The sequence below is a fragment of the Blennius ocellaris genome (genome assembly GCF_963422515.1).
Source record: "Blennius ocellaris genome assembly, chromosome: 7".
In the NCBI taxonomy this organism is placed as follows: Eukaryota; Metazoa; Chordata; class Actinopteri; order Blenniiformes; family Blenniidae; genus Blennius; species Blennius ocellaris.
In genome coordinates this window covers 3,545,037-3,558,583 of record NC_137656.1, presented here as the reverse complement: position 1 = coordinate 3,558,583, position 13,547 = coordinate 3,545,037, and the positions used below count along the sequence as shown (strand labels likewise).

The following is a 13,547-nucleotide window of genomic DNA, read 5'->3' as shown; positions in this document are numbered from 1 at the left end:
GAAGAGAATCACACTCAGGTGAAACACATCAGGGCAGTGATCTGCAATCAGACATGAGGAGGGACCTAAATGTCCAAACTAACTGACATGAAGAAATCTAGATCTACAGGTTATATTCTGAGCACTCCAAAGTATTTAAGTTATAGTAGTTTTCTGACAGGAAGCAGATCCAAAACTATCAGAGGTGTATTTAAAACACATCGAGTCATTCATAAGATCAACTCGTGTGGAGCAGCCTGTGGCCACCAGGGGGCGCCAGCAGAACATCATAGTTCCATCAGAACGGCAGAGAACTCCTCTTACACCCACAGTCCTCCTCCTCCCTTTCTTCTTTCTCCTCCTTACTTATCATCCCCCCTCCTGCTCCTCCTCTTCTCAATGAACGATGAAATGAAAATAAATTGTTCTGCATGTGGCCCTAGAATAAAGTTTGAAATGAAGTTTGACCCCATGTGAGTCAGAGCAAGGATGCATTTTGGAGGAATTAGTTAATAAAATCAAGGGGATTTCTAATTTCTTTATTTAAATGTGTCTGCTCACACAGGGTGAGTACAACTGAAACTCGGAGTTGAAGCTTATTCCTTCAATAGAAATATTAAAATGTTATTATGAACTAGTTTGACTGACACAAATGTTTCTTCTCTCTGTTATAACATTGCAGTGGTCACTGCCTCTTTTTTTCGGGGACCGACAGTTCATAAAATCCACAACAATTCGACTGGAAATGTTTTATTCAGGTGCAGGTGTCGACCCCTGCGAGAAGAAGCCGGTGGACACACTCGTTCCGATGGGAGAGCAGCAGAGGGAGGACATCACCTCAAGTGCCCAAGTACGTTCTCTCAAATCTCAGCAGGCGTTGGGGAGAAGTTAGGCTCAAGATGAAATGTAGAGATCGGAGCTGCTTCTGGGAGAATTGCCATCATCAGTTCCCACGTTCTCAGTTCGACAGTGACACCGGGACAAAAAATAATTCTTATCCTAGAAAGTCAGGGGGAAAAAAACAAAATTACCAAAACAAACCATAAATGTATATAAAGATGTGATGCTACCTATGACACCACCTGCTGGTACAAAGTGGTATTGTCTGCAGAGTGTGTCAATCAGTGAAACTCAGACATCACTTGGTACTTGACGTCTCGGTGCTGATTTCAGGAGGGTGTGAGCTCCTGTCGTGAATGCTTGCTGTGCTCTGCTTCATTCCAGTAGCAGAATAAACATTTCCAGATTGAAGCGCCGGCGTCTCGTTTTCTTTCAAACTCCGATCGACAGATTCTTTCTTCTGAACACGTCTTCCCAACCTCATCAAGTACATTGTTTACACAATGTCAAAATGGCAACAAGACAGTATTTGTCTTGGTTCTGTTGGTAAAAACACATTTTCCAGTATGATGATGGACCTTCTGATTGGCCAAAACCTTATAATCTACACTGGACACACCCACTTTCACCTCCATACATTAGCCTTCAAAATATAAGCATTATGGAAATTTACTTCTGTTTCTCTTCTATGTGCAAGTTTTAATTTTACAACGTTGATTAATTTTTTAACTTCCAAGGGGACCTGGACTCCTGGTTATTAAATAAAATGTTCTTAGTCCTTTTGTCATGTTGCTATTCAGACATTATTGATGTTAAATCTTCAAATGGAACATTACAAGAGTTCAGTTCACATTAAATAGTGGAGCGGTCCCGTCAGTAACCACGACACAACAACCTTTAAATACAACCTATTAAACGTCTCATGGTTTCATTTGTTTCAGTGCAAAGAGGCCCTTTATGGTACAATTTCTATTTAATATCTTTTAATAAACCTGAACGACTTGGATTGTTTATCTTTATCAAACTTTCCTAAAGAGTTCTGGAAATATGTAATTTGTACATGAGACGGTTACTCTTCCTCCAGTGTGACCACTACATTTATTTTATGAGGAACAAAATCACTGACTTCTCTCAATATGAAAGGATTTGGAAGCCATTTCAACGGCTTTGGGACTCCAGTGAATCATGATGTGTTATTATCCACACAGAGAAAACTTGGAACAGTGGACATTCTTCATGAGAGGCTGACCTACGAATATTACTCCCAAGAGAGACAGAGGACTTATCCAGGTCAGGTCAGACTCCCAAAAGAACATAGAACGTCTAAAGAACTGAAGCCCTCAGTAATCCCAGGATGTCTCAAAACAAGCCTAAACAGAAATTAGAAGAGTCTACAAATGTCCACATTGCACATTTTTTTATAGTCTTCAGTAAATATTGAAAGTTTTAAAGGTAGAACATCTTCAGATTAATTGTACTTTCTACATTAATCATTAAACGATAAATACTTTCGAGGGACTCCCTCACCAGACCTGGCAACCCTGCTGTTAACTACAATAAAGAGTGAAAGGAAAAACAGTCTGTGGAAGAACCAGTGCAGGTGTGACAGCTTGACGATGATCAGACTGAGATTTGTTCTTTAACATGGAGTTTTGATCCAAGAAGAGGCAGTTTGTGGAAGAAGAACATCAGATTTCACAGGTGAGCTACAATGAAACTTTAAAGGTTTTGAGTTCAGACATTAAACGGGAGACTTGAGGAAGTTTATAAAGTTCCCACCCTTCAAGATGGTGCTTGCAGGAGCTTACTCAAAACCACATTATTACAAGGCTTCTAATGTCAGCACATATAACGCTTTCCCACTGAAAAAGTGGTCCAAAATGCGTGTATATGTAAGTGTATGTGCAAGAATGTGTATATATTGATGTGTGGGTGTATATCTATATAGATAAATGAGAATGAGAATGAGAATGCCTTTTATTGTCATTATACCAGGTACAATGAGATTAAAAACAACTCCAGTAACAGTGCTGTACAGAATATAAAAACCATGTTAAGAACAAAAAAGTGCAGAATATGTAAAAAAAACATGTAAAAAGCATAGAAGGAAAAATAGTGCAAGAAGGAGGGAGGGGTGGAGAGGAGGTAAAGTCCACAGTCCAGTCCTGAGAACAATAAAAATGATATTGCACATTAGAAAGTATTGCATAGAAGACTGTAAAGTCAGTGCTTATCAGAGTTCACAGTGGTTATGGCAGGACTATTCAACTATATTTTTGGGAGGGCCACATTTTCAGAAAGCTAAGGCCCTGGGGGCCGAACAATTCCCTGAGCTATTATTCCTGATCTCAACCTGACACAATGCTCTGCCACATTCAAAAGTGTTTTATTTTGGTACATGGCAAAAAAGTACAAATCACTGACTTTATACACATCATACTGTTTTTGTTTTGGAACAAAGGCTGTTACAGCCCCATAAACACATATTTGAAACATCTGAAAGATTATGTATGTCTTTCTGTATAATTTTGTAAATTCTGACATCTCTACTTGTAATACAAATCCCTTTCTTTTAAGTAATCCACAGAAGAGAGCAAACAGATGATCAAATTGAAAGATTAGCTGAACTTGCCAATGGACTTCATGTCACACAGTAGCTGAACCTTTTGAGCATCTGACAACAAAAGCTGTTAATCGAACAGACTTAATACCACAGCTTTTTATTTAGTTTTTTGTTTTTTTTGTTTCGTTCTGTTTTTCTCTTTTCCTTTTTTTTCTTTGTTTTATGTCCTTTTGTTTTTGCTTTTGTTATAATTGTTGTGATTATTTTGGTTTTTGCTCTGTTGTTGCTCAGGCTGGTTTACTCTCATGGCAGTTGGGACATATTTAGATCACTGTGATTACTGTATTATTAAAAAGAAAAACACATTTATATAGCACTAACAAGGGTATTGTATGTGTCTCCCCACCAAGTCTTTCTCTGTCTTTCCTCTCCTCTCCTCTCCTCTCCTCTCCTCTCCTCTCCTCTCCTCTCCTCCATCCTTTCACCCCAACCGGTCTGCGGAATTCCGCCACCTCTGACTCTGGTTTCTGCAAAAGTTTCTCCCTGTTGGAGGAGTTTTTCCTTTCCACACTCGCAAACACACCTGCTTGCTCATGTGGATATGTTGGGCTTTTCTATTTTCTCTAAAAAAAAAAGCAAATTGGAATGACTGTAATGTATTTAAAATGTCTTTCTTTTTTTTTTTTTTTTTATTAAAAGAAAGACATTTTAAATACATTACAGTGATGTAAATGTAAATGTCTTTCTTTAAAAAAAAAAAAAAAAAAAAGTAAACAGAACTGATCTGCGGGCCGGTCTGATGTCATCCGCCGGCTGGAGTTGGCCCGTGGGCCGCCAGTTGAATAGGCCTGGGTTATGGCTTTGGGGAAAAAAACTGTTCTTGAGTCTGTTTGTTTTAGACCTGATGACCTTGTAGCGCCTTCCCGAGGGCAGCAGGTCAAACAGGTCAGAGCCGGGGTGGGAGCTGTCCTTGTATGTCAGCAGGCTCTCAATGGATGAATATAAATAGGTAGTATCATATTTGTATCTGCTTTTAAAGGACCCACATTTGACTATATTTCATGTTTCACAGTCCATCTTGTGCTCATGTGGGATAATAATGTGGGTGATACAGTATACAACACTCAAAACTTGTGAAATTATAGTTATTTCTTGGATTGAGCTGAGGTCACCTCTCCTGATACGGAGAAGCCGTCATGGGAGAATCCAAGATGGCCGACAATATGTCCACTTCCTTCCGCCATTTTGATCCGAATCACCACCACAGCGTCACTGTCGGTGGGAGGCACGAGTACATGATCAGCAATGCAACCGTGCTCCTCCAGAATTGAAACCTTGCCAGTGCGGTATAAAAATGGCGGCGTACGGCCGCTGACATGCTTGTTATTGGGCGCCGACATACTTGTTTGCGGACGCCGCCATTATTGCTCACGGTCAGCGCCATACTACTTTCAAAACTGGAACCTTGCCAGCGCGGTATCAAATAATGGCGGCTCACGGGCACCGACATACTCGTTTGCGGTTGTAGGCATAGTTGTTTTTGGCCGCCGCCATACATGTATGTGGTTGCCGCCATATTTAAAAGGACAACTGACATCAGTGCTTCAGTTACGTCACGGTTTCATGGATCATGTTCAGTTTGAAGAAGCACAAGAACACTGGAAGAACATCCAGGTGGATATAATGTGAATGAAGCTCAGAGAGCATTTATAAGGTCCAGAGTCAAGTGGATTAAAGAGAGAGACCCCCCCCCCCATCATATTCCATATTCAATTTCTAAAACCACAGCCTAGAAAAAAAAAATCACTCATGAAGAATGCTTTGAACAAAAAGTATAATGATGGAGGTTTTGAGTTTCTTTATCAACCTTTATGCATCTTCTTAAGAAAATGCTGGATCATTTTTCAATTACATAAATGATCTGATTCTTGTAAACAAAGAAAACTTTACAAATGTAGAAGAGGATGTAACCACATTTTGAACAATTCAATTCAAGGTATCATCATTAAAAACAGCCTCTGATCTCCAGGCTCAGATGGAATAACTACAAACATTTCTGAAAAGAAATTAAACGTTGCTATTTGAGGCAATAATGTATTACTGGTGAGGAATTATTGACAATGAAATGAAGCAGAATTATTTCAGACATTCTGAATAAGTTTTCATTCTATTTGTCATGTTTCTTTACCTTCAGTACAACATAGTGTCTCATCTAACCTCACTCTTCTCTATTCTAAATACTGCATTAGATTTACATTTCACATCACTGCACCTGATATTTAATATCCCAGATTGTGAGTCATGGAGCAAAGGTTTATTCTGTAGACACTTGCTGCGTAAATGATTGACCAAGTTGTCCAACCCTCTCTGAACCTATTTCAGCAAGACACTGCAGCTGGAGCCACTTCTGTAGAGTTCAGCTACTAAATTGATCTGCCTACTTCATTCATGCACTGACAATGTGTGGTGCATTAAGCAAAACAAACTACAATAATGGAGAGTAACTGCAGTTACTTCAGCAGGAAAGGAGTAAATGTCCATGACAAACCTTCAAAAAGTACCTCTGACAACTTTAAAAGAATAAAACCATCCATGAATCATGTCATTGTTTTTTATTTCATACACAAGCATAGGTGACTTTGATAGAGAAAACTGACTTCCTCCTCAGATGCTTCTGCCAGGCAGGTGTTGATATAACATCCTCACACTAGATTGTAACTTTGATGATTTGTTCCAACAATAATTAAATTCAGGGGTTCTGACTTGTCTCTTCTTCTTCTCTGCAGCTCCGTCAGCCTCAGAGGCTTTCTGACATTATGGCGACTGGAACGTCTGGTGAGTTAAACTTCAATAACTTTGATAACTTCATTCCCACATAGTTTCATAAAGCTTCACAGGCCTCATATACAACAGAGTTGAGAAAGAAGATATCCAGAAATAAACAGAGAAAATGTCAGGATCAGGTTAAAATGTCAGGATAAGACAACAGCTTATCAGTTCTAAAAAATCTCTTGAAAAAAAACAACAAATCGCTGACCAGCACATGATGAATGTTTATTAATGTGTTCATGTCAAACCATCGTTCCTTAAGTCCACCAGAACGCTTCTAGAACAAACCTAGAACATTTACAGGAGGTTCTGGACCCACCTGAGGGTCTCCTCCCAGGAGGACACGACTCTGTGTGCCTCATGGACCATTACAGTGTTTTCCTGTTGGAAGAAGACGATATGAAAAGACCCCACGAGACAAAACCTGGTGGACCACCCGAGGACAGGCAATCCACCTTCAGCTGGTTGAGCGTCAGTGACAGTGACATAACTGATACAGCATCTCTCAATATCTGAAGGGGTTAATAGAGTATGTCTAATTAATTAGTGTCTCAATCCATCTTTTGATGTCAGTTGCTGAATGATTTAAAGGTGTACAGGAGGATTTTCCCGAATTTTAGGAAAGAACCGCCCTCTCCACCTTTTGAAAAAATGCACATGCGCAACGCTCTACCTGCTCCCGAGACGGAACGCCTACTAAAACGTGTGTGAGAGCAGAGTTCGAATTACGGGGGAGCTAAGGGGAGCTGGGCGCCCCTGAAAGGGACCTGAGCTCCCCTGAAAGCCTAATTTGAAAAATTTAGGGGGAGCTCTAAAAACACTCACGCATACCTATTCTACAAACTTGAGAGGTCTGATCGGAAAATAGGGCTCCCCGAAAGCCACGTTGTAATTCGAACCCTGTGTGAGAGACATGCACGAGCCCAGTTCTCCTCGTGCACGCTCTGTTTACAAGTCACAAGTCGGCATCGCTCACACAAGCTCACTTTACAAGAAGATTTGCACCAGAGTGGGGGTGAAACTGTGTAAAAATGTCCGAGAATAATGCGTCGGGTCGGCCACCGGCAGGATGAGAACCGTGTGGAGTGAGCTGCGCGCAGGGACGAGCACGTACGACCGCCTTACGTAATATATCACCAGAATGATTGACAATAGTCTTGATGATCCACCCGGAAATAGAAGATCCTCTACTACACCTTAAAACTTTTGTTGGAAATTAAAAAAAAGAAACGAGGGTCGATCCGATCCAGTATCGGGTTCCGATATGAATGTAATTCACGATCCAACCTGCGGAGGTTTCCGATCCATGAAGCCGCATCTGTGTTTCTGCTGAAGAGTCCACATGTGTTAATGTTCCGGCTGCTCTGCTCTGCTCGCTGCAAAATGTGGAATAGACTTTCTAAACGGAGGCGGGTCTCAATGAAACGCGGAGTAATGAGTCAGTAAGTCCATTCCACAGTTTGCAGTCACTGGAAACTTGGAGCACCAGAAGTTACGTAGTAGAGCGCCTGATCACAGCCTTGTGTTCTGTGTTGCTTTGACATTGAGTTTGAAATACTCAGAGGTGCCATAAATTAGTCTTAAGTGAAAGATTTCTGAATATTTGATTCCTGTCTTTTTCCAGTTTCAGATCTTCCGCTGAAGCGCAGAAGGAGCTTTCAATTTATTCCACCTGACAGTGAGTACAACTTTCAAACCAGCAGGAGGCGCTGCAGCAGTGCTCAGTTATTGAAAGTCTGACGATGAGATAAATCCTGTGCCAATAGAAAGTAAATCTGAATTCCTTAAATCTTAATCTTAATCTTGACGTGAACTGGCCTTCCTTCAGCTAAAGGAAGTCGGTTTAGTTGTTAAATTCTGCCTCACAAAAGGTAAAGCACTAAGAAACTTGATTGTAACCCGTGTTCACCAGGACATCTACAGATTTATAGTATCTGCTCCTACTGGCTGCAACAACTGACGCTGAAGGAACTTAGTATCCAGTTAACAGGGAAACCATTTGATGCATTACACCGGTCTTTGTTGCCAAAACATTAAAATCAGCAAAGTCCTCCTCTTGTAAAACACAGTAAAATGCTTCAAAACTAAAAGGTTATTTAAATTTGTTAACTTCGGCTGGAAGTCTCTTGGGCAGAAAAACTAAATCTGAATGGAGAGAAGTGAATCTGAAAAGTGAGGATGAATTATTGAGCTGATTTTTTCTATTGAATGAAATAGTTTAGATTTGATCCTGACACACCAATAGATTAAATTTGAAATGAGCCCATCCAGATTTGGATTTAAAAAGTTCAAATTCACTTTGTACTGTGACATGATTTATCCCATATCTGATATTGTAAGAGTTGATAGGAATATTTTACAGTCACAGAAACAAGAGCACTCACTCTGATGTTGATCTACAACACACAACACAAAGTATACAGCTGAAATAGCGAAATACACATGGAAATACTGTAAATATCTCAAAAATGATGTCGAAGCACAAGAACCCTTGAAAGATCTCATTCTAGAAGGATCAATATTCCTGTACTTTACTCTGACTGCTGAAATAAACACTGATTCAGGGTCAGAACTGCCTGATTGCAGAATAAAGGCCAATTCCTTCTCCATAAGAACAAGACGAAAGTGCGGCAGTGATGTATGCTGCCCAACAAAATGATGCAACTTCCGCCGTCGGACTCCTTTTGGTCGAACAAACTTGTGTCTGCCGTGCCGGCCGTCCTGACCGAACCCTGTAGGAACGGCACTGCCGAAATTTCAACGCCGATGTGTGCTGTGCATGCGTGTTACAGCTCGCTAATCACTATCATTCATATTTTAATCATATTTAGCTTCTAACATCGCTACTGTCTGACCGCCGCAGGTCTTTAAAATGCCGTGATGCCCCTGAACGCATCACTCAAAGCGGTCAGCTCCTGCAGTTAAAACCAGACAAACGTCGCGCTCGTATAAAAACTCTCTCTTTTATTAATGAAACAGTTCAGAGAAATACATTTCTGACAGCACAGAAGGCGAGAAATAAACTGTGCAGCTTAAAAGTGAAAAGGCCGCTACACAGACGTGTGGCTGCTGTGAGGGGGCGTGGCCTGCGAGTTCGGCACCGTGTTGTGGAGTATGAACAGTCCTGCCGAACAAACGTTTTTTCGGCGGCTTGTTGACGGCATTGCCAAACTTTCGTCTTGTTCTTTTGGCTTCAAAAAGGGAGTATGCAGGGGCCATAAAGCTCCTGTAAAAGTAATTAAACAACTTCATGTTGAAGTCCTGATGAAATAACTTTCTTTCCAGTGTCGGAGCTGAGGGCGGTTCTGCTGGGGAACAGCTGGTCTGAGAGAAACTCAGTAGGAAGCTTCCTACTGGGAGACACTAAATTCAACACGGAGGAAGAACTGAGTCAATGTGTCTGTATCGGCAGAGAGTTGAAGGACAAAACAGTCATTCTTATCAACACCCCAAACCTCCTGCACCCCAACATCTCTCAGGAAGAACTGACAGGACATGTAGACCTTTGTGTGAGGTTCTCTGATCCTGGACCTCATCTGTTCCTGCTGGTCATTCAGCCTCAAGACTTCAGCGAGGAGAACAGTCAGAGGCTTCAGTTCATCATGAAGAACTTCAGTGAGCAGTCATGGAATCATTCAGTCTTACTGATATCAACACCTGAAGAGGAAACGTCGTCGCCTCTTGAGGAAACTTTCCCCCCATTGAGAGACTTGATAAAGAAATGTAGAGTCACACTGTCGTGGAACCAAAACCTCCAACAGGAGCTGTTGACCGGCATTTGGGACATGATGAAGAAGAACAACGGAGAGCATGTGACAAGAGATGTTTTCAGAGACGTACGTTCAGATTTCCTTTCTCGTTCCAAAAGTTTGAAACAAGAACCTTCGACGAGCTTCAACCAGGATCCAGTGGCAGGAAACAGTAAGTGGAAAAAAAAAACTTTTTATACTGTCAGAGGAACACACAACCTTTGAGTTTATGTGTTATCATCATCATCATAATCATCATCATAATACTTTTTAAAGGTTGAGAGTTAATATGGTCATATTTATGATGAGAAGAACTGATGTAGTGCTGCCACTAACCATAATTTTTCTAACGATTGTTTGATCAATTGACCAATCTAAACGACACATTAAAATCAAAGAAGTATTTACTATTTCATTTGGGTTCATTTTGAACACACAAAACACAAATGGTCACCTGTAAGATGACAAATGTAAACAATAAATTAAATATGATCAAATTAATATAATGACGCTAAACTAGAATAGACAATTTACGACATTCCATTGTCGGTGCATTCACCCAATTTTCACAACTTTATTTATATGGTGCGTGTCATGAAATTAATCATGACACGTTGATCTGTGCCAGGTAGGGTGCTGGTTGATCTCATGAGCATTTTCTCTAATTCTCCAACTCCAATATTTGAAACCAGGTAAACTTTTCTGGCAAATCAGGTTAATGAAAACCAGAATAAGAGACTTTATATAATGTCGAGCTGACCTGGGATGTTGATCATGTTTAAGGCTCCTGCTGTTTCCTTAAAGTGGGCATGTCCGCCTGTGTTTGGATCTCCGTACATGTTTGATCAATTCGGGACTAGAAACAGAAACATTCAGCCTGGTTATTTTAAAAATGTTTTATTAATTTAATGTGTTTATAAGATGTATTTTTGTCGCAATGTTAAAGGGCAACATATGAAATATATTTCCAGCACCTACATTACACAATACTGTTACCTTGGAAATCAACAGAACACATTTAATTAGTTTCCACATTTGACACACTGATTTTTCAAGTCAGTTTATATTTTTAAACTTATTTAAACTCCGGGTGTTAAACAGATCTTCATGAGGGAAAACAGTCACTTCCAATAAAACCTGACCTCACGTCAGCTGTGTAAATATTCATTTTAAATGTTTGAAGGTGTTTGGTTCTTATCCTCACTCTTCTTCATGTTTTCATTCCAGCACATGGACTCAGGATCGTCTTGTTTGGGAAAAGTGATGATAAGAAAACATCACTGGGAAACATCCTCACTGGAAAACAAGAGTTAAAAATGCCATCTAAATATTATGGAGGAAAACAGTGTGTGTCTGTCAGTGGAGAATGGAACAGAAAACCTTTCACAGTGGTGAAAACTCCAGACGTCTTTAAAATGCCTGTGGAAGCAGTGAGAAAGGAGATGAAGAAATGTGTGGACTTCTTCTCTCCAGGACCAAATGTCCTGCTGCTGCTGGTGAAGCCCTCTGAATTCACTGAAGACGACAGAAAAACTCTGATGTTCATCCTGAGTCTGTTTGGTCAGGATGTCTTCAAACACTCCATGGTTGTCCTGACCCATGAAGAAGAAGAGCGTCATGACACAGTAGACCAACTTATCCAGGACTGCCGGCAAAACGTTCACAGAATCTCTGACAGGAAGGATCCTCCCAAAAATGAGGTCCGACAGTTGATGCAGAAAATGGAAGATATAGTGAGCACCCAGAGAGGAGAGTTTCTGATAGTAGATAAAGAAACAGATGTTGTCGCAGTGAAAAGAAAACAGCAACCTCCTGTGAACCTGGTGTTGTTTGGCAGAAGAGGAGCAGGAAAGACGTCAGCAGTCAATGCTATACTGGGACAAGGGACGTTTGGACAAACTGTCAAGTCCTCAGAGTGTGTCAGAACCCAGGGAGAGGTGTGTGGGCGGTGGGTCTCTGTGGTGGAGCTGCCTGCTTTGTATGGAAGACCTCAGGAGGAGGTGATGGAGGAGTGTCTCAGGTGTGTCTCCCTCTGTGATCCTGAAGGTGTCCACGCCTTCATCCTGGTCCTACCTGTGGGTCCACTCACTGATGAGGACAAGGAAGAGTTACAGACCGTCCAGAAGACCTTCAGCTCTCAAGTCAATGGCTTCACCATGATTCTGTTCACTCTGGACTCAGATCCTTCAACTATTGACTTTCGAGAGGAAAACAAGGAGCTACAAAAGTTGTGTGAGGGCTGTAGTGGGAAACCCTTTGGTCTCAACATTAATGGAAGACAAGAGCTTTCAAGGTTATTTTATAATGTAGATACAATGAAACGAGACAGTAATGGACCAGACTCCTACACAAGGACAATGTTCGATCATGTCCAAATGACAAAAGTCATCCAACAAGAGAAGAACAACAACCTGCTTCAGTCTGAACTCGAGGACCTGAAAGCAAAGAACACAGGCAGCTGTAAGTACATTACCTATTATTTCTGTCTTTAACAGGACATCACCTCTCAGCACAACATTGTTCTGTTGTTTTATGGTAACGTGTGATCATCTTTCACAGGTGATGAGGAGAAACAGAACACAGAGTGTCTCCGGATTGTTCTTGTCGGGAAGACTGGCAGTGGAAAGAGCTCGTCAGGAAACACCATCCTGGGAAGAAAGGAGTTTAAAGCTCTACCTGCAGGAAAATCAGTCACCAAACGTTGTCAGAAAGCTGTGGGTGAAATAGACAATCGTACGATCGCTGTGGTTGATACTCCTGGACTGTTTGACAACAGTTTGTCCAATGAAGAGATAAATGATGAGATGGTGAAATGTGTGAGTCTTCTGGCTCCAGGACCACACGTCTTCTTGTTGGTGTTAAGAATCAGCAGATTCACACCAGAAGAGAAAGAAACACTGAAACTCATCAAGAAAGGATTTGGAAAGAAATCTCTGCACTATGCCTTCATTCTGTTAACGGGAGGAGATGATCTGGATAAAGCTGGGATGTCAGCAGAAGAATACATTAGAGATCACTGTGACGATTCATTTAAGAGTCTGATTGCCGACTGTGGAGGAAGATACCATGTGTTCAACAATCGTGACCTAAACCCAAATCAAGTCAAGCAGCTGATAGCAAAGATCGACACCATGGTGAAGACAAGCGGAGGCGACTGCTTCACCAATGAGATGCTGCAAGAAGCTGAGACAGCTATAAAGAAAGAAATGGAAAAGATCTTGAAGGAGAAAGAAGAAGAGATGAAGCGAGAGAGGGAGGAGGTGGAAAAAAAGCATCAGGATGAAATGCAGAAGATGACGATGAGAATGGAGGAACAAAGAGCTGAGCTGGAAGAAGAGAGAAAATTGATGAAGGCACAACTGAATGAAAAGGAGGAAATCATCAGAAAAGAGTGCAAGCGGAGACTATCTGAGATTCAGGAGACGATTGAGACATTTGAGGAATTGTGGAAGAAGTGGAAAAAATTACAGAAGCATCACTGAATGAAAAGGAGAAAAACATAAAAGGGTGTGAGCTGATGTAGCAGACTTAAGACTGGTTGAAGCACTCAGGGAATGAGGCAACACAGGGATTAGAATCTACACGTT

General features: G+C 41.1%; 1 protein-coding gene across 1 annotated transcript; it reads left to right on the top strand.

Moving 5' to 3' along the window:
• Positions 1–724: 724 nt before the first annotated feature.
• LOC308132747 (GTPase IMAP family member 8-like) lies at positions 725–13,442 on the top strand (the record flags this gene model as incomplete). The annotated part of the gene is made up of 6 exons (XM_080499929.1): positions 725–829; positions 6,169–6,217; positions 9,497–9,826; positions 11,434–12,192; positions 12,346–12,420; positions 12,520–13,442. 6 exons carry the CDS (start codon positions 725–727, stop codon positions 13,440–13,442), a joined length of 2,241 nt encoding a protein of 746 aa, XP_080356055.1.
• Between the last annotated feature and the right edge of the window lie 105 nt (positions 13,443–13,547).